At 35.8% G+C, this 22,325-nt stretch overlaps 1 protein-coding gene across 19 annotated transcripts in view; it reads right to left on the reverse strand.

Moving 5' to 3' along the window:
• Pcm1 (pericentriolar material 1) overlaps nt 1–22,325 on the reverse strand; it is an 85,471-nt gene that overhangs the window by 30,901 nt on the left and 32,245 nt on the right. For 14 of the 19 annotated variants that reach the window (XM_027391176.2, XM_027391178.2, XM_027391177.2 and 11 more), the window contains 9 exons: nt 21,587–21,727; nt 20,586–20,776; nt 17,656–17,853; nt 15,827–16,046; nt 15,575–15,720; nt 14,873–15,063; nt 13,451–13,622; nt 9,812–10,170; nt 67–231 (listed from right to left, as the gene is read on the reverse strand). In XM_027391176.2, the coding sequence (XP_027246977.1) occupies nt 67–231; nt 9,812–10,170; nt 13,451–13,622; nt 14,873–15,063; nt 15,575–15,720; nt 15,827–16,046; nt 17,656–17,853; nt 20,586–20,776; nt 21,587–21,727 (1,783 nt within the window). The remainder of the gene's footprint in view (nt 1–66; nt 232–9,811; nt 10,171–13,450; nt 13,623–14,872; nt 15,064–15,574; nt 15,721–15,826; nt 16,047–17,655; nt 17,854–20,585; nt 20,777–21,586; nt 21,728–22,325) is intronic. The other 5 variants (XM_027391179.2, XM_027391188.2, XM_027391187.2 and 2 more) reach the window with 1 other exon arrangement.

Consider the following 22,325-nt stretch of genomic DNA (forward strand, 5'->3'; position numbering starts at 1 on the left):
TTAGGATAGCTTTTCAAATTTAAGGTGAATTCCTTGGATTAAAATAAACAAAAAAGAGGAACATACCTGAAGATATTTCTGCAGACCTACTATATTTTATTATTTTTTCCAGCTGATCATGATTCTTTCTGCTGAATAATTTTGCTTGAACAGGCTCTTCAGTCTGGGCTGAATGTCTGTTCCTACTTTTGCAAGGTTCACATGTGCTAGACACACTGGCACTTTCATACCCTCGGGTAAAAAAAGTGACAGCTGTTATCAATTGCAACTAACTTTACTGAAAGGGAAACTGATTTCCATAGTAAAATAGTACAAGTAACTCAAATTAGAGTGCTATAATGGCCTGATATAAATGGAATACAAAATAATGCCTTTGAATATCTTCAGAATAACCTTTAGAAGGACAGAATAACAAAAATCTATTCTAATAGTTCATTTGACATCTGATATTCATTGTAACACCCTCAACAATTAAGGGAAATCTCATAAGATCTGAATTCTCTACCAAGTTATCATGTTTTCAATGTTATGAAATACAAAATAGAAACACTCTACTGAGTAAATTTTCTTTCTAAAGTCCTTAAATTTCATACTCATTGTGTTATATGGTACAACTCAATTTCTTTTATTCTGTATGGATAGATGGTTATATCTAGCCTCTTCCCACTGAATTAAAATTAGTTATATTAGCAAGGCGATGGTGGTGCATGCCTCTAATCCCAGCACTAGGGAGGCAGAGGCAGTTGGATCTCTGTGAGTTCAAGGCCAGTCTGGTGTACAAAGTTACATAGAGAAACTCTGTCTTAAAGAATCCCAAATACCCTGCCTGGGGAGTGGTGGGTGGATGGGGGGGGTGGGCTGGGGGTGGGGAGGAGGGTTGGGGGTGAGGGGAGGGAGAGGGAGAAGGGACTTGAAATAAGCTTGTTCCCTAACTAGAACTAATAAAATAAAAATAAATAAATAAATTAAAAGAATCCCAAATAAACAAATAGATAAATAAGTTACATTGATCAGTATATTAACCCTCATATTTCATTGTGTCTTATTTTTGACAGTGTTAGTTTCTATTCCAAAGTCAGTTTTGTTCTTTTGGTCACAGAAATTATCCAGTATGTTTAATAATTTGGTAAGCAAGCCTCAATTAGCTTCTTTTCTTGACTATTCTTAGGTATTTATCTTTCCATATATGCTGAAAGCCTTTCTGTTGTTCAGTTTCAAAAACAACCCAAGGCCAGCCGGGTGCTGGTGGCGCACGCCTTTAATCCCAGCACTCGGGAGGCAGAGGCAGGCGGATCTCTGTGAGTTTGAGGCCAGCCTGGTCTCTAGAGCGAGTGCCAGGATAGGCTCCAAAGCTACACAGAGAAACCCTGTCTCAATAAACCAAAAACAACAACAAAAAATAACCAAGGCAATGCAAAATATACTAAAATTAAATGCACTTAATTTGGAGAAGATTTGTATTTAATTTTATACATTTTCATCTCAGAATTAACTATGTTTTTATACTTAATCTTTTTTATATTATCCAAAATATATAGCTTTTTATAAACCTACTATTTTTCTTGTTAGCAAAGAAAACTACCCACTTATTCAGTTTACCTTGTTAACATTAGTTATTTTCCAGTATCTTTAGGAACTATCTAATATACCAAAAAAAAAAAAACTAATAGAAACACATATTTCTCTTTTCTAATAGTATTACAATTATTTCTGATCCTAAGTTTCAAAAAAAAAAAAAAAAAGCTAAAAAGAAGCTCCCTCTTTAGTTTCTCATTTGGACAGAAATGTCTGTGAAGTGTTTCCATTCTATGGTACAATAGGCACAGGCTAATGGCTTGATTGTCCTTAACTGTTTTTGTTTTGTTTCATTAGGAATGACTTCAAATCTAACCTAACACTATGAATATGATTTTGTTCCTTTTGATTTTTTCCTTTTGATTTATAGATTTTCTGGTAACAACTCATGAAAATGTTTATGAAATTAATTATAAAGTCAATTGACTAATATTCTTTTGATATATTAGCAGTTGCTAATACTTTATTGACTTTTTCTTTGATACATGGTTTTGCTCTAATAGTTTAATCTGCCCTTGAGCTTGTAGCAAACCTCCTGCATGAACCACTTTACCTCTGAATTATACACTGAGATTGGTTTGTGTGTATGTGTTTGTGAGTATACCTCATAGCTAAGCAGTGGTGGTGGCACACACCTTTAATACTAGCACTTGGAAGGCAAAGGCAAGCAGGTTTCTGAGTTAGAGGCCAGCCTAGTCTACATATTGAGTTCCAGGAATACACATAGAAACCTTGTCTCAAAAAACAAAACAAACAAACACCAAAAAAGTGTGCATGTTTTTCTTATTTCCTCCTCTCCCCATCCCCGTCTGTCTCTTTTTGGTTATTTGGGACATGATCTGGCCTGGTGCTCACTTTGTATCTCAGATACTCGTCAGATTCACAGCAATGTTCTTGACTCAGTCTCCCCAGTACTGGGATTGCAGGTTTATGCAACCATGCCTAGCTAGTGTACTGTCTTCTTATCTTTCCTTAAAACTCTATTATGAACCATATGTTGTTTCCATGGTTTGCTTCAGATAGAATAAGTCAGCTCACTTAGCTGAATACAGGATTCTTAAATTGCAGTCCCAACCTACAGTAACTTGCACCCCCTTTTTTGTTTGTTTGTTTGTTTGTTTGCTTGGATTGTTTTAATATACTGGACATGGGTCTGGATGGCTTTAAAGATGGAAGTCCTCCTTGGCCTCCCAAATGCTAGAACTATAGGGATTTGCCTCTATTCATGTATTATTATATATTATTCATCTTTCTTTTACAGAATATGAGATTGTTTGACATCAGGCTCCTTTTGTAAAAAAACAAAAAAACAAAAAACAAACAAACAAACAAAAAAACTTAATTCTTTTCTCTAGAAACATACATTTTTACTCATCTTTGACATTCAGGAATTTGATCATCCTGCACATCAATGTATACGCAGTGTCCCATTCCTTCCTGGATGGACAAAAGTTGGCTGTTCTGAACTGTACTATTGTCAAATCCTTTATCACTTCATTGTGTGTTAAATATTGCTTCTTGCCTTTTACTTTAAAACTCTATCAAAAATTTTCTCTTAAGCCTCTAAAATAAGTCTAATTGATTCTATCACCTACTACTTTTTAGTCTATAAAATGACAGAATTCTTTCTTTGATTTGGTAAAAAATTGGTAATTTGATTTAATAAACAATATTGAGTTTAATAAAACCATTTCTCTAGTCTTAAAGAATTTATATATTATATTCAATCTGCTTATATGCCCTTGTTATTTTGTTCAACTGTGTTTCCTTCAAAAAATTCTTTTACTAGATTTTGCTTGTTCTGGTAGTCTGCTTCTATGAACTCTACCCTGGTTGCTAGTTTTCTTTTTATAAGCACTGTTACATCCACTGGCCCAATTACGAATTTTAACCTAAGGCTAAACACAAATGCTGGTTTGCTTTAATGGTGACATTCTAAGAGTATAGAGCAGACACTTTTTTTTTCCTCTGGAAAAGCCATATTCTAGCTGGCAATATAAAACAAAGACTATCTTCTCCATTCTCAGCTGCAAAAGCTAATGCTTACTTATGGGCAGGTAGAAAGGATCACCACATAGCTGTTCACTAGTGTCTCTGCCTATTAGTATCTCCAGGAGGCATAAGATCACAACTCCTCAGATAAGAAGGGCCGAGAAGGATGGTTGCAGGCATCTCTTCTGCCATAGCTTTCTTTAAGACTAGAGCTTTGATTTTACCCTTGTAATTCTAGATAAGAGAGAGAACAACCTTTACTACTAGATCAAAGCAGCTGCTCTGCTAATATCAAATAAGCTCCCCAAATATTATGCTGTCTTTGTAATATCCTCTGTGGTTTCAAACCTTTAAGTCAGGATTTCTTTACCTAAAAATTAAGTTTCTGATTTCTTTACCAGTTTTTCAGAAAGAAGCCTAGTTACAATTATCAATTCTGCATGACACTTACTGGGAAGAGTTCTCTTAAAAGCTAGTTTATTACTGTTTGTCATATTACAAAATAGGTCCACAAAAAGGAATGTCTAGCTAAAGTACTGTGGAAAATGATGAGTACCATATATATGGTCATTTGATTAACACAAATTGCTCTCAAGTTAAAAAAAAAAAGTATGGGCTATGATGTGGAGCTTTAAGCTGAAATAAACCTTCCCTTCTCATGTATTTTACCACAGCAACAGAAACTCTAATGAAGAGGGAAAATATTTGTCTCTCATAAGTAGGTAAGATTTCTTTTACTAAAGACACTACACATGATGGATGTAAGGCATAACAAAAAAAAAAAAAAAAAAAAAAAAAAAAAAAAAGATTGAATGACTTGAAAACATCCTCCCTTCTGGCTTTTATAGTGCTTAAAGATGCTATGTAGGCCAGTGAGGAAGGAAAGCCATCATCCCCACCTAGTGGTAGCCCCTGCATGCTGCAATACCAATTTGTGAAGTCACTGGTAAAACAGTGTGACATGACTGTTAAGGGGTAACTGATTTTCTGATTGGACTCGAAGCCTGCTAGAAGATCACAGACCCTACATGGGAACCTACTACCAATGTTTCCTAAAGAACATGCTCTCAAACCGTCTTCTAAATATTATGATTATTGCCACAGATTTATGCTGCTCTAATCAGTTAAGCTTCTTTTTGCAGTAGGCACAGGTTAATGCAGAGACTCATAGTTGGTCAAAGTTCTACGAAAGTAACTGTTAGCTGCTTAGCACTAAATGGGACATCTTATGTTAAGTCTCGAAGAAAGGCCCAGGAAATATTGTAGAAAACAAGGCTAAGACACTGTAAGAGCTAGAGATCAGGAAGGACCACTGTGGAATGCTGTCTTTTGGACATGACATCTTCACTTAATAACTCAGAACAACTATAGTTTCCTGTATATGTTGTACATAAAATCAAGCCAAGCCACCTATCCATAATGGATGGGATAAGGGACTCATGATGCTCCACTTAAGCTGAGGAGCTATATGCTGTGATTTTTTTTCTGTTCTGACAAATAAAGCTTGCCTGGAGATCAGAGGGTGGAGCTAGCCACTAGTTAACCATAGTTAACTGATAATGCCAGGCCATGTAGACAGGATCCCTGCCCTTTTCAGTCAGAGGATTCAGAGAGGTAAGGAGGGACTGTGGCTGCTCCTCTGCTTTTCTGATCTTTCAGCTTTTACCCCAATATCTGACTCCTTTTTTTTTTTTTTTTTTTAATAAGACCTATTAGGGTCATGCTCAGGTACGGATAGTTGGTAGTTGCTGGGAAAGGGGGAGGAACTTTTCTGGAGGTAGGGAGTAGTCACTGGTAGGTTGCTCTTACTCCAGTGGTTGGTCCCATATCTACATTAACAAAGCCAGTACTAACTGTATTCAGTCAGTGTTGAGTGTGCTGGTTTGAATGAGATGTCCCCATAATCTCAGGCATTTGGTACTTGATCCCCAGTTAATGGCACTGTTTGTATGTAAGCTTAGGAACTGTGGTACTGATGGTATGTCACTGAATGCAGGTTCTTGAGAGTTTAAAGATGAACACCATTTGAGTTTATGCTGTCCTCTGCTTATAGCTCAAGATGTAAAATAAACTCTTAGCTTCTTAATCAAGCTGCTATGTCTGCTGCTTTCCCACAATAGACTCTTGTCCCTCTAGAATCGTAAGCCCAAATAAACCCTTCCTTCTATAAGTTGCCTTAAGTCATTGTGTTTTAGCACAGCAATAGAAAAATGACCAAAACAGTGAGCTGTTTTAAAAAAGAAGAGAACATGAAGAAGGATGCATTTGGAGAAAGAGTAGGAGAGGGGAATTGGTGTTGGGGTTCAAGAATGAGTAATATTCTTTAAAAGAGTGGAGGACTAGAGAGATGGCTCAGTGGTTAAGAACATTTGTTGCTCTTCCAGAAGACCTGGGTTTGGTTCCCAGCATCAACACAGTGACTCATAACCATCCATAACTCCAATTCCAGGGAATCCAATGCCCTCTTCTGACCTCCAAGGACACCAGCCATGTGATGCACATACAAACATGCCAACAAAACACTCATATATGTAAATTAAAATCTAAAATTATTTTTTAAAGACATGGAGACCAGAAACATGGCTCAGCCTAAAGGCACTTACTAGGTTAGCCTGGGAACTGGAATTTGATCTTGGAACACATATAAAGGTGAAAGGAAAGAACCAACTATATGGAGTTATCCCCTAACCACACACATGCCAAGTTGCATCTACCTGGAGACTTTGACCCAATATTCACTAACACACACACACACACACACACACACACACAGAGAGAGAGAGAGAGAGAGAGAGAGAGAGAGAGAGAGAGAGAGAGAGAGAGAGAGAGAACAATTAATATATATAATAATAAATAATTTTCAAAATAATATTTACAAAGAGGGAGAAAAAGACCCATCAATCTCAAATTAAAATTATTATGGTCAAGGGCTAGGTTTCTTTTTAATTTTTTATATTTTAAATTGTATTTATTACGTATATGTGTAGCTGTGTCAGCATGTAGAGGTCAAAAGAAAACTTTGGGGGCTCTGTTCTCTCCTCCCATGATGGGGATCACAGGGATGGAACTTAGGTTACTAGGCTTGGTGGCAAGCATCTTTACCTGATGAGGCATCTTTCCTATCAAAGATCTGGATTTCTAAGTTAAGGTACTAATATGTAACTAACAAGTTGTCTCTGGGGCATTCTGGGATTGTTGTTGGATTTTATTTTGTTGAGACAGTATTTCACAATATGCCCAAGCTGGCCTCAAACTTGCAATCTTGCAGACTCAGCCTCTGAAATAATTTCAATTATAAATGTGAGTGACCAGTTCAAGTTTCTTCAAGGGGAATAGCAGAATTAGTAAGGGTTAATATACTTCATATTAACACTGGCCAACTGAGACAGTATTGTGAAACATAAATAGCACTCCTCCATGGTCTGGGCTTTAGTTTCTGACTCCAAGTTCTTGCCCTAACTTGTCTTCATGATAGTTTACAACCGAAGGCTAGATTAAAACTTTCCCTCCCCAAGTTGCTTTTGGTCATGGCACTTTATCACAGAAAAAGAAACCCTACACCCACCATAACACCATTGCTGAAGACACTACACACTATGATTGTAGGCCAGATAGATATCAATCTCAAACCAACAGGGAAAACTTCCTTTCTGTTGATTAGCTTTCATAATGCCAGGCAGAGCTATGAACATTGTGGAGAGAGAAAGACACCAATGATCTTCCCCAGTGCTGGATCCTGCACACCACAATACAGATGGAATGGCAAGATGTGCCCACTGGTGCAATACTGACAGTATTTGAGCCCGGCTCCAAAGGAGGGAATTTCATGCCTGGTACTATAATCCTGATCAAAATCCCAGGGCTAGGGAGGTCTTAGGCCCTAGAACTGAACCTGCTACTATTATTTTTCTAAATGGTCATTGTAAAATTGCCTTCTAAATATCTCTGTTTATATCCATAGATATGGGATGGTCTATCTTGGTCAGAAAGGCTCCTTTTTTAGTGGACAGCATTCATTGCAAAGATGCAAAATTAGTCAAAATGCTGAGAAGAAACTGAGTATTCAGTCCTAAATAGGATATTTTTATCAACAGTGTCTCCTAAGTCCCAAGGCTCTGGGTATGTTCTGGAAGAGGTGGTAGCAAGAACATAAGAGGGAGAGGATGGAGAAAAGTGCAGTGACATGCTATCGTTTAGATATGACATGGTTATAGAACTCAGAAATCCACAGCAGCCATAGTTATCCTACACAAGATCAAGCCAGCCAAACTCTGGCATAGATGGATGAGAGAGATGCTCTTCAGGCCTCGATCCTTAATTGGAGTGACTGGCATTTGATAGCTGCTGAGGGAGAAAGAATCGGTCTGTTTTTGAGGGTGTTTCCATTGGCAACACTTCCAGTGATCCAGTGGATGACCCTACAGATAAATTTGCAGTACTAACTGGACTTGGTGGGTTATTAAAAAAGATAGTCTTTTCTCTCGTTGGCCATCTGAAGGAGAGATGGTCACCAGCAGCTCTACCAGAGTTGCTCACAGAAGTCGGGTGTGGTTCTTGTTTTTTTCAAGCCTACTCAAACAACTATGGTCTGTTCCAGAATATGAACTGAATAAGTTTTGGCAGTGTTTCCATCAGTATGCAAAGGACACAGGTTTCACAGAGTTGAACCAAACAACTTATCTTGAATGGATTATTCAAAGCCATCTACCAGTGAAAGAGATCACGCAACTCTCTGTACACAGAAAAATAAAAATTTTAGACCTTCATAGAAAAAAGAAAAAAAAGACAAAGTTGGAAAGGTGACTTGTTGGAGATTATGTGGGCAGCTGGATGAGGGAAATGGGGTTGAGTATGATATTTCATTTTATATAACATTAAATTCTCAGGAATAAAGAAAAATATAACTAAAAAAGAAAAGTGTTTCACAATATAGATTCCTTCAAGAACAAATAAACCAGGATCTATTTTCTGTTTGTGTGTTTATTAAAAAGGATTTTAGTAGGGGTAGCCCAGTCTGACCCAGTCTCCATCCTTCTGCCTCAGTCTTTTGACGAATCAGAATATACTTAAAACAGTATTCTGTGGCAGTCCCATATGAGCTTTAAAAAGTTGAAGGAGTACTGCTCCCAGCATATCAAATTATCTAGTTAAATGAGAGAATGTTACAATAAAAATTACTCACATTCCTTCAGTTCTTTATCAGAATACTTGTGGGGACAAAGCACCAGGAAATTAGAAATTATGTGATTATTCATAGGGTCTATCTCAGAGAAAAACAGCATTATCTTCTTGAAAGGTTCTCTGGTTTAACCAAACTTAAGCATGTGACCTTTATAATATTCCAGAGTTTAACTAATTAAACTGCTTTAAATCTAGTACTTTGGTAAACTTTTAAGAAAATTACAGAAGACCCTACTTTTTAAAAGCAAGTACACATAGCAGTGATACAAAGAGAACTTTAATATGATATTCAATAACAGAATTCAAAGAAACACTAGTTTATCTACAAGTAAGCCTGTGTTTAAAAGTGGTTTTATTTGTGGTAATAAAAACCAATGTATTAATAATTAGAAACCTATTTTTGATGAATCATCAAGAATTTAGGAAGAAGACTTGATTAAAATTCAATGCAGTGCCTGGTGTAACATTGAAAGACAAAAAAAAAAAAAAAAAAAAGTAAAATTTGGGAATCTAGGCAATTTTTCAATAACTAGAATTTGGAGAACATCTGTTCAGCTGAGTATTGACAGTGGATAGCTGCTGGGAGAGAACCATTCTTTTTTCAAAGTGTTTCCACTATCTGCATGTCCTGTACTCCAGTGTATAACTACACACACACACACACACACACACACACACACACACACACACACACACACACCACACACACACACACACACACACACACACACACACACACGGGTTGCCTTAATTGAATATAGTGGGCTATTAAAAAAAAAAAAAAGAGCTATGACACTGGAAGGGGAAGCATTACACACACACACACACACACACACACATATGAAATGAGAAAGTTTAAGAAGCACAAAGAATAAATGCAATATTTTAAAATACATTAAATGCTACTTAGGAATATAAAACTGTAAAGATAACTAAAAATGACTGATGTAGGCCTCAACAACACCTGTACATCTAGCTGTGCAATAATGTCAGCATGTCAAAGGAAGAACAGAAACATTTATCGAATTTATACTATAAATGCTCAACAAATTTCAACACTTACCAATATTTTTAACTCTACTTTTTAGCTGAGCAGAATTCCTCTTCTTACTCTTCGATTTGGGAGTTTTGTCTTTAGAAGCCAGGCTAGCCTGGGCAGATGCTTTTCTTGTTTTAAATGTCTTAGTTACTGTTGTTGGATCTATGGGATCAGGCATACTACTAAAGCTTTCCAACGATTCTTCATCAAATTGGCGTCTTCTCCTGCTTGTATCTGGCTGATTTTTGCGGTTACTATTTGCAGCTTTCTCTACAGACACCGCAAACCCAGTCTTGAAAAGTGGTTTTTCTACTACCCCTTCTTGATCATATAACCATGGTGTCTTGGTGTTTTCAACTTCTTCTTCAGGCTGTTTCTGACTCCTTACCATTAAAAAATAAATAAATAAATAAAATAAAAGTTTTAAACATCACAATTAACATTTATTTATATCTGGCCTGGAGAGATGGCTCAGAGGTTAAGAGCACTGGCTGCTCTTCCAGAGGTCCTGAGTCCAATTCCAGCAACCATATGGTGGCTCACAACTACCCATTATGAGATCTGGTGCCCTCTTCTGGTGTGCAGATATACATGAAAGCAGAATGTTGTATACATAATAAATAAACAAAATAAAATAAAAAGATTTATTTATATCTACTGAAATAGATTTAGACGAATAAAATCATCAGACTAGGGAAATGTTCTCATAAAAACATGAATTCAATGTGCAAATACTACATATTACAAATTACTTTTATCTTGGACCCTGTACTGGCAAGGTTTAAATCAAAGATCTAACATTTATAATGTAAAGAGTAGGAAAGAAAATATAAATTCAAGAATATAAGACATAACAAGCAAAGCATATTAGAAAGGCTGTGGAAGAGTTGAGCTGATAGTGTGTGAATATACGAATTGCTCAAAACATTTCAAACCAAACTGGAATTTGTGAAAACAAATGGCCACTCAACTAATGTATTCCATTACTCAATGAGTGTAGTTTCTGTTGGTCTAATGCCATTTCTCAAATTTTATCTGCTAAATGCTGCCATTACTTACTTTAAAAATATACAAAATAATATTAAATAGGTCTGCAGATTTCTCACAACATTTTATATGCCAGTGTGCTTATAACTGTCTTAAGAATAAGGGTGAAAAAGAAATGTGTAACTTTTTATCATAGTGCCTAGCAAATGTTTACAAAGAATATTTTTAAGAGACACTGACCTATATATTTTAAAACAAGTCAGAAATTTCTAGCTTAGAGAACAAATTCAGCTTATAATCTGTTTTAGATGACCTGTGAACTAGAAGTTTTGTTTGTTTCTATTCTTAAGAGTTTTATTTAATTTTTAATCAGAAAAATATTCCACATGTGAAAGTTATACATAAAATTTACATTTCTTTTTTCTTTTTCGGTTTTTCTAGACAGGATTTCTCTGTGTAATAGCCCTAGTTATTCCCACTTTGTAGATCACGCTGGCCTTGAACTCACAAAGATCCTCCTGCTTCTACCTCGTGAGTGCTGAGAATAAAGGAATACATTACCAAGACCAGCGAAATTCACATTTCAATCCCTCTAATAACATATAATGAGCGCACAGTCACTCTCATCTTTATAGGCTATCTATAGCTGTTTTTTTCTTTTTTGTTCTTTAGTTTTTAAAGACAGGGCTTCTCTGTAGTTCTGGCTATCCTGGAAATCATTCTGTAGACCAGGCTGGCCTTGAACTTAAAAGAGATCTGCCTGCCACATGTGCTGGGATTAAAGATGTGCACCACCAGTACCTGGCTTTTTAAAAAAAAAATTATTTTAATAATAAAAACTACATAGATGATTGGCTATGACAGAGTATGGTCTGTCTGGTTAGAATATTTACTAGCTAGCACTTTACAGTAAGTTTTATGACTTCAATAAAGACCACTAGGTTTTAACTCCCTTATTATATTTAGTCACTGAACTCAGGTTATCTATGATAGTTCAGATATGGTAAGATGAAGATACTGAATTTAAAATACTTCAAGTAGCTAAAACATGATATGCAGTTCTATTCTAAACAAGACATACTTAATGTAAAAATCAGAGTAGTTTCCATATCGAGGGTATCAAAAACATGGATAATAAAACAGAAAATCACAACAGGAAGCCTGGTTCACTGAAGCACTGAATAAACAGTCATTGCTTGTGACTCACTCGATCTCTTTTCTAAATGGCCACTGAACTAAGCCTTGTGTCAAGCTCTGATGAAAAAATACTTTCAAATGAAATAAGGACTTTAAAAAAGGCTATGATAGCCAGGCAGTGGTGTTGCATGCCTTTAATCCCAGAACTTGGGAGGCAGAGGCAGGTGGATCTCTGTGAGTTTGAGATCAGCCTGGTCTACAGGAGCTAGTTCCAGGACAGCCTCCAAAGCCACAGGGAAACCCTGTCTCAAAAAACAAAAACAAAAAACAAAAAAAGGCTATGATAAATAATAAGGAGTTAACAATGTCAAGGAGATGAAATAATTCCTAGAGGTGACTATAACACAGGAATTCTAAGATTTATCCATCAATCAAGTGCCCCTCCAAAGTTCATGATTTAGTGAAAAGAGGCAAATGCTAATTTAGAAAGCTGAGACATGCCCAATCATATTACTAAGTGGGGATATAGTGTGGATTATATATTTCTAAAGGGCTAAGGTAGAAAAAAAAAATCACAAAGATACTTCTAACAGAATACTGAGCCCAGCTGATACCTAAGTTTTCCATTCTTCTATGTTTTTGTTGTTGTTGTTTTTAAGTAAATAATAACCATGAGACTGCAGGCAGTATTCTTGTAAGCTGCCTTGCCTACTGTCTGTTACAGCATGCTCAATTTGCCTATTTTCTTTGAGAACAAACAAACTAAAAAAGGTTATTGGGATTTTTTTCAAGTCATCCACCAAAATAATTTTCTGGATTAATGTAATTATAAAATGTAATCTACATGGCTGTAAAAATGCCTAAAGAATGATGGCCTGAGCCATACTTCTTTTACACTACTGTGTCAGAAATTACAGCTAAAATCATACTAAAATGTGAGAAAGAAAGAATATAAAATCCTAACTATGACTGATATCATGTAACATCCAAACTTCCTAGATAAAAGTTTGTTTGACAGAATTTTAGTATGTAGTCTTCATTGGCTTGGAATGCAGTATATAAACTAGGCTGGCTTTGAACTACAAAGATCTGCCTGCCTATGCCTCCTGATTGCTGGGACTTAAGGCATGTGTCACCGTACCTGGCTAAGAGTTGTTTTTATAATCAAACAATATTCAGTAGAGTAATATTTGAATGGTCTTCATCAGTTCTTAAGCTCAAGGGATATCTATAAGATGTATGAATTTCATATAACCAATACTTTATCAAATGACACAATCACAAAAGTTCTCCCTAACTGTGTTGTGTCACAAAGTGAATCATGTTCCACCAATGTAGGTCAGCATGTAAGTGCTGCTGAGCCTGATAACCTGAGATTGATCCCATACGGTGCAAAGAGAGAACCTACTTACTCTCTCAAATCGTCCGTTAACACACACACACACACACACACACACACACACACACACACACACTCAATACTAAAAAAATTTTTTTTAAGTAAATGGTAAAAGCATCAGACTTTGATACAATCAGTACCTTTGCTTTTCTGTTCCAATAGAAGAACTGCTTTCAAAGGGTTTTGGAAAAGCCATATACTCTGCTTTCCCTGAAGAATTCTGGGCTAATGGCTGCTGCTGTTCAGTAGGTGTTGAAACATTCTGAGAAAAATCTCCAAAATTAGAAGGAAATAAAGGGCTGAAATTCATTCCTAATAAAAACACAGGAAAGAAAAGAATGAAGAAGTACCTTAGCCGTAAATGAAATTAAAATTTATTAAGAGCTGTAACTGATGAAATCTCCAGTCCAAACTTACCATAACAAAGTCAGTTCAATAAATTAATGCTCATTTACTCATTCTATAGTTCAGCCTACTAGTCTGCGATATTTGTGATACAAAAATAATTAATGGTTCTCCCTCAAGAACTAGAAGTTGAGGCTGGAGAGATAGCTTAAATACTTCCTAAAAGCATTAGTTGCTCTTCCAGAGGACCTGGGTTTGATTCCTAGCACCTACTTGAAAGCTCACAGCTGTTTGTAACTCAAGTCTCAGGGGGATCCTATGACCTCCTATGGCCTCCATGGGCACTGCACACATGTGATAAACAGATACACATGCGATTAAAATATATGTAACAATACTACAGTCATTTACTCATTTGGCATGGGTATGAATATTATTAATACAAAAATGAATAACAGATAGCTTTGAAGATGGGGAGAGTCACTTTTCTTTAAGAGTGCAGCCCCTAGTAAGTCAATCATGCTCCAGTGGACAGCCCTACACTCAGGAGTTTATGAGGAGCTAGATTAGACTTGGTTATTTAAAAAAATTCAAAAAGTTGGGAGATGGTGGGCAGTGAATATGACCACAATACATTTTATGCATGTAGGAAATTTCCAAAGAATAAAGGTATCATGTATTTTAAAACATTCATGTAATATAGAGGAGGAAGGTGTTCACAAAGTCCAATCCTTCTTGAAAAGCTACTGTTAATTGATGGCTATTAAGGGAGAAAGAGAGAATGCTGTTCATATTCCAGTAGATTGCCTACATCCACTCACATATTAGCACACTAAGTGGACTTGCTAGGTATAAAAACCAAACAAACAAAAGAAGAGTAGATGAACTAGGGAGGGAAAAGTGAAAATGGTAGTATAAGAAGCTGGGGGGGGGGGCAATGTTGCTTAAAACATATCATATGCATATAAAAATCCCCAAAACAATAAAAAAGGAAAATCAATACAATAGATAAATTCTAATCTCAAACTCTTTTTCTTTTTGAAGACATCTCATTTAGCCCAATTTGGCCTCAAGCTCAGCATGTATCTGATACTGGCCATGAATTCCTAATCCTACTGCCTCTACTTTCTGAGTGCTGGAATTTTAGGCATGTAATATCATGCCCAGTTCAAAATCTTTGCATTAACTTATTTTTCCTTCAGGTTTCAGTGACCTACCTGGTGCAAATGATGGAAAGTTAGTAAATCCAGGCAGATTCAACAGATTTACAGGCTGTGTTGGAAAGTTGAAAGGACAAAATAAATTGGGAGAAGAGGGGTGTGATGCACTACTGCTTCTTTCTTTGCTTCTAGTTTTTTCTGGATGCTGACTTTGTTGGCGCATAAGTTCAGTTAGCATTTGTTTTAACCTACAAAAGTTAAGCAAGCAATTTAAAAGTCAGTTGGAAAGTACCATCAACAAAAACAATCAGTTTTAAAAGTCAAACAAAAAGTCAATTTACAAGTGCCATCAACAAAGTAAATTCAAAAGCAACAGCACTCAAAATAGACAGACTGCATTGACCCTACAACAAATACCTGCTTGCTCTGATGGACTAATTCAGTAACTTAGCCATTGGAACAAGTACTGGACTTAGTTCTAACAGATATAGATATAAATGTCAGAACCTAGATTTTTGCTTGCTCACTGTTGTGGTATCATTTATATACTATACACTTTATCCAAGATTAAATATAATTCAATACAAATTTTATAAACAAAAGTCAGGTCCTCAGTAACAGATCATTGTTTGTAAGTTTCAGCCAACAGATATACTGTAGTTTGGCTCATGCCTCTTTCTCCTTGAAGGAAACTGCAAAACCCTCCTTTCATTTCAGCACTCGCTATACAGGATTAATACTTTCAATCAAGCATGTTACCTCTGAACATTATTCTGCTGCCATGTCAGTTGTGTGTAACACTGGTTCAGCTGGTGCATTATAAGGTGTACTTGAGGAGATGCCACATTGCTTGGCATAACACTGTAAGGACCTGTTAGAAGAGTCTGCAGCAAACAAGACAAAGTCTGTTGGAAGAAAGTTTTGGCAACAGTTAACCAATGTGTTGAGGAAAATTTATATGGCTCCAAAACTATGTAAATTTAAAAATTACATTTTAAAGATAAAATGTACCTGCTGGTCTTGCATCAAAGTCTGACAGATATTGACACTGAAATCAAGTTGTTTCTTTAGCTGATTAATTTGTTCCTGCCACTGTTCTTTCTCTTCTATGTAAGAGAGCTCTGACACCCACCGAAGGTTTTCTTGTCGTTGCATGCTGATATTCTGTTGCCTCGTCTTGGCTAAAGGACGGTAATTTCCATCTGCTGAAATAGGACGATTGTTCTTCCACCTAATGCAGAGTTTAGAGCCTTAAATCACCACATGTGATAAGCTGAATTGTAAAATACAGCAACAAACATCAAATCCTAGTCTATAGACAAGTATTTTCTCAGTATTAAACACGAAAAAATAAAAAGGGGAAAAAACCCCACAATTTCCAGGTCATCCAAATATTCTTTAATTGCTTTCTAGTCCTTCTCATTTGTATTCTTACACTATAATCCAACTTTATTCTACAAAATAAAAATAGTTACCTAGATTACTTTTCCATTCTTCATCAAGTGTCACTGTTACATGTAATTAACATTTATTCATAAAGTTTATCACTACTAGAAGTAACAATGGAGACCAGAGATGGCTGAAAAAAAAAAGGCACTTGCCACCAAGTCTGATAAGCTGAGTTCAATCCTGAAGGCCCACAGAGTAGAAGGACAGAATTTACCCCTGCAAGGTGTTCATGAACCTCCATATGTGCACCATGACACACATGCATATACAAATAGGCACACACACAAAAAAAATGTAACTTAAAAAACTAGCAACCTGTAAATAACAATTAATATTGCTTCCTGTGGTTTTTGCTTTACTTTGTTTTAAAGACAGGGTCTCACTACATTGTTCTGGTCTTAAGTGATTGTTTCAAGCAGCAGTCAGGACTCTGGGGATATACCACTGCTGCCAGAAACACAATTAGTTTATTAACAGAACTTTTTCACTATCTAAAATTCTTCATGTTTTGCTTAATTCCCCCAAATAGGAGCAAAGATGAAAGCTTAGGAATGGTTCTTGATCTGGTCTAGATGGGATCTACTGCAGCAACATCTTTGTGTTAGAAAAAACATATATATTTGTTTTAAGAAGCACCCGTGTTCCCTGTACTCTTACCCCTAAAATGTTAGAATCTCCTAAGTGGCAGATTCTCTTTTGTTTTTCAGAACAAGCCCCTTTGAACCAAGCCAAAACTTATAACAAAGACTCAATTCTTAGAAAGCCCTTCAGGATGAAGAGAGAGGTTTCTAGAAAAACCAATTATGTCACTAAAGGGTTGTTACTTCCAGACCTACCCGCTGACATTTACAGAAGGAAATGGAACCAGAGATTGAGTCTGACTATCAATGGCCTATTTATTTACTCAAACATGGTTACGTAATGAAACTTCCATAAAATCTCTTAATTAATGACTTCAGAGAATTTCAAGGGTGGTGAACAATCAATCAAAGTGCTTATACCCAAAGAAGGCATGGAAGCTCTACACACTTGCTCACTCTAGACATTGCCTCATAACGATCCCACTTTAAATGACCAAGTCGAATACTTCAGAATAAATTGGTAATGTGATTTCCTGAGTTATAGCAAATTATTAAATATAGAGGCAGATTATGGAAACTCACAGTTTAGTCAAGACAGGAGAATACAGTTAAGCTGGCACCTGCACTGAAAAGATCACTCTTGTGGGACCAATCTTTAATTTGTGCGATCTGCATTACCTTTGAGTGGTTGGTACCATTACTGAACCGAATTTCAGGGTACCTGGTTAGTTGATGTGAACTACAGAATTGTTTGGTGTCATAAATCCTGAGATACCTAAAATCAAGTAAAATTTAAACACTGAAACTAACCTGTTTTTAGTTTCCTTTACATTATAAGAATTTTGATTCATACTAGGATGATAACTAGGGAAGTTATCATTGGAACTGGCATCCTGCTCTTCTTCTTCTTCCTCATCTGTCCGAACAATTCCTTCTGAAAGATAAACATCTTCATCTCCTTCTTCATCTAATGCACACTGAGTAGAACCTCCCCAAGTTGCCATTGTTCTAGGGATAATGAGACATAAAACAGCATCATTATGGAAATTAGCTAGATACTTTAAGAGCTATAATGCTCAAGATTTATATATATATGCATATATGAAAACATACACATGAAAATTTCACAAATCATACTAATTCTATGAGATGTTATCTTCTGTTGCTGTCATACAGAATGCATAGTTTGCCTTCCACAACTAATATGTCAAAAAAATTAAAATAAACCATTACATTTTCTGAAACTAAACTTCCCTCAGCCGTTCCTTAAATGACAGGTATCTATTTCAGTGCAACCTAACAGAACTTTCTGCAATAGTGGTAGTAATCCATATAGGTGCTGCCCTATACAGGTACACATGAATACTAAGCACTTAAAAAGCTGCTGCTATAACTTCAAGAAAATGAAATTTTAATTTTAACCTGCTTTAAATAACTACCATATCTATTGGCTATGATATTAAAACAAACAACTATAGACCTAGACATGCTAAACTGTACTCTCACTATCCCTTTCCATTCAAGAAATTTTTAAATGCCCTGAGTATAGAGAGATATCAAATAGTTATACAATTTAAACATCTTCTGATAGTCAAAATTTATTTTTAAAAATTCTTAGGCATACATAATTTCATCATTTATTAAAAAATACTAAGGGAGTGATATGTTTATTTTTATAAAAAGAATTAAATCTTGCCCAGGAGGTGGTGGCACACACCTATTTAATCCCATCACTCAGGAGACAGAGGCAAGTGGATCTCTGAGGCCAGCCTGGTTTACAGAGTGAGTTTCAGGACAGTCAGGGCTACACAGAGAAACCATGTCTCAAAAAACAAAACAAACAACAACAAAAAAATCTTTTGGGAACTAGAGAGATGGCTTATCAGCTAAGAGCGCTTGCTGCTCTTTTAGGCAACCTAAGCTTATTTTTCAGCATCCACATGGAACAAGCTCACAACCAGCCACAACTACAGCTCTGAGGTGATCGTATAGCCTCCACTCATACATACACATACATAATTGAAAAATACAATAAAAATGAATTAAGAGGGAAGGAATATTTGAGACTGAAGTACACAGAACATCTTTATTGTTTTTCAGAGTTCATCAATAAATATTTTGATCTCAATTTTAAATGCTTAGAATTCTACTTTGCAAGTAGAATATAAAAGTAATATAAAATTTCAGAAGGGTATTTAAGATCATTTTGGAAATTCTGTCCTAATCAAGCCAAAATTCATTTCTTTTTATAAATTCAAAGTTCAACAACTCAAAGTACAATTTTTTATATTAAACACTGGAACAAAATATAATCCAAAGATAGACTAAATCTGACACCAACAGAATGAGGTATGATAGAAAAACATTAAATGTTTTCACAACGAAACTTGTGTGCAATACAAACAGTAATGCATAACAAACGTTTGAAGCAGCCTATGTTGGGGTGGGCTTGTAGGCAGTAACAAAGTACACATGTATGTTTCTCAGAGCCAAGGCTATAGTTAAGTCACATGCTGCAACTCAGATTGGCAATACAAGAAACACTTTAGATTCACTATGCATTTAATTCTGAATATATTTTTGGCTGATTATATTAATAATAAATTAATTCTGAATATATTTTGTATATTTGAGATAACCAAAAATTTTTTTTGCAAGTCCTACCCCAATTCAGCTGCATTCAGTCACATGAACCCATAGGAGGGGTCACAGCCCACAAGAAGTGAGGCTCTACACCAATGCTCTGGACTCTGGCCAAAGCAGAACAGAATATGATGTAATATATTCAGTAAAATGCACACAGACTCCATGACCTAAGAGCAAGAGAGTGCATGTAAGTCTGGAAATGCCATCTGAAGATATGAAAAGATAAAGCTGAAACATATCTAGGTTTCAAATTTTTAGATTAAATACTACTATACAGCTAATTACATATCTTACAAGTAACTAATTCCTTTTATACATATTCCAGATATAGAACCTTCAAACTTATTTCTAAAAATTTAATGTTTTATATAAAAAGGCTTTATGATTATCCTCAGGAACCTTACAAATGATGAAAATACAATTTAAGATAAAAAGTATTTCAACTGAGCATAATGGAACATGCCTATAATCTCAGTCCTGAGGAGGTGGAGGTAGGAGCAAGTTTGAGTTATCCTGAGATCCATATAGAGTTCAAGGCCAGTCTTAGTTATATGAGACTCTGTCACAAAACAATAGATCATTCTAGTCTGAAAAAAGTACCATAAAATATCATATATTTTTCATTTTATAAGAATAAGACTTTGCAAAGAAAGGAAGTTTTAAAGATGATCTGTATTGCAGGTGGTGGTGGTACATGCTTTTAATCCCAGCACTCAACTCGGGAGGCAGAGGCAGGCAGATCTCTGAGTTCGAGGATAGTCTGGCCTACAGAGCAAGTTCCAGAACAGCCAGAGCTACACAGAGAAACCCTGTTAAGAAAAACCAAAATAAAAAAATAAAAAAAATTAATGGGGCGGGAGGGGGGGGTGGATTTGTATCACCATTTAATCAAATACCATAGTAACTAAATAGAAAGAAAAGCTGCAAAACAGAAAATGGCTGGACTGAGTGATATTTAGCTACATATTGAAAAATACCTGCTCAGTGAAACAGCTGACTTGTGCTATGCTGTGCTGTGCAGGAAAATGAGGCTGCCTTGTTTTTAAGTTCTGGGCAAATTATATTTAAAAAGATGTTTTAAATAATTTTCTTACTTTTCTGTTCTACTCTGCTGAGGAGTACACAGGTTCTCAGATCCATCACTTCTCAACGATATGGCCACTGGAGAAGAAGTCTCAGCTAGGCCTTGCCTCCTCTGGTGTTCAGCCATTAGAGCTTCAAGTTGCTTTCTTCTCTGTCGAAGCTCTTCCCTTAACATTTCATGTCTTCGCATGTCTGACCACAACTATTTTAAAAATCAGAGTCAAGTAAGTATTTGGATTTTCTGAAGCCTTAAAGAATAAAAGTCTTAATGATATTGCCAGTACAACAATATTCTATTTTCAATGTTTCCATTTTCACTCTAAGATATCCATAAAGGGAACTAGAAAAATCGCTCAGTGGTCAAGAGTGTGTGCTGTTCTTGCATAGGATCCAAGTTTAGTTCCCAGTACCCATAACAGGTGACCCACAACTGCCCATACCTCTAGCTCCCAGAGATATATGACACCTCTGATCTCCATGGGTACCTACACTCACTTGTATACACTTCACCCATAACCCACACACAATTAAAAATACTAAAATTAAAATCTTTTAAAGATGTTCATAAGGGTTAAATAGGGATAAGAAATAGGTAGTCATCAACTGTTCATGAAAACAAGAAACAATATACTTCATGAACTATTTGAGAAAAGCTATAATATTTTTCTGAAAATCAAATATAAGTAAAATATCAAAGAATAGGCCCTTCTAACTGAAATGATTAGTGTTTATTATAACTGCTCCTCATATTTGCTAATAAAGAATATGACTATTTTCAAACAATACCAGTATAATTTGGGGAGAGGGGGGTTTTGGGGGAGGGAGAAAATATACTTCACATACATCACCCATCAAGTAGGTCAAAGGTCACAAAGTCTCATCCCTAGTGTACCTCTTTCCCCATCCCTCCTCAAACAAACAAACAAACAAACAAACAAACAAACAGAGAACTATTTTACAGATTCAGGAGTTAGGATTCAACCCAGGAGCAACACAGTAGACTATACTATACCTCATTATCTACTACTGAAGAATCTTCAGGCTCAACAACAGATTTGCTTGTGCTGGTTTCATTTTCATTAACAGTTGGGGTTGAAGTAACAGCTGGTATATATTTTTTGGTGGGACCACTACCCATACTAGTGGCTGACAACTAAATAAACAGAAAACAAAACATATGCATATATGAATATATATAAATACTACTATACTACTATAAAGTACTAAAATAATTGAATTTATTTAATTATTTTATACTTCTCTAGAGCTCTAGTGGCATATTTAATGTTATTGAGACTAAAACCACCACCATGATCCAAAGACAACAGAAGAAAACAAAGATGATAGCAGGCCAAAGGTGATGAGAAGTAACAATCAGGAACAGCAAAAAACGTTAGGGATTAAATATGGGGGAGGGAGAGAGTGATTGTACACTCAACCCAACCTTGGCACATACTCTTCTGGATATAAAATATTGAGGCTAAAAGACAAAAGGATCAGAAAAAAATGGAAAAAGTAAAAACTTAGAAAATAGTTGTATTAGAAACATAATTTGATGTTCTCATCTTTCTTCAAAAACAAATTTTAACAAAGTGTAAAGTTAACTAGAATGAGGACAAATGGAATGTTGACCTATAACTGCTAAATGTAAGCTAGAATATCTTAATGTGATAATAGTTGTAAATTTTCAAGTCATGCATAAATTGCTAACTAGCCCAATACAAAAAAGTAATCATTTGATTCCCATGTAC

This window comes from Cricetulus griseus (genome assembly GCF_003668045.3).
Source record: "Cricetulus griseus strain 17A/GY chromosome 1 unlocalized genomic scaffold, alternate assembly CriGri-PICRH-1.0 chr1_1, whole genome shotgun sequence".
NCBI lineage: Eukaryota > Metazoa > Chordata > Mammalia > Rodentia > Cricetidae > Cricetulus > Cricetulus griseus.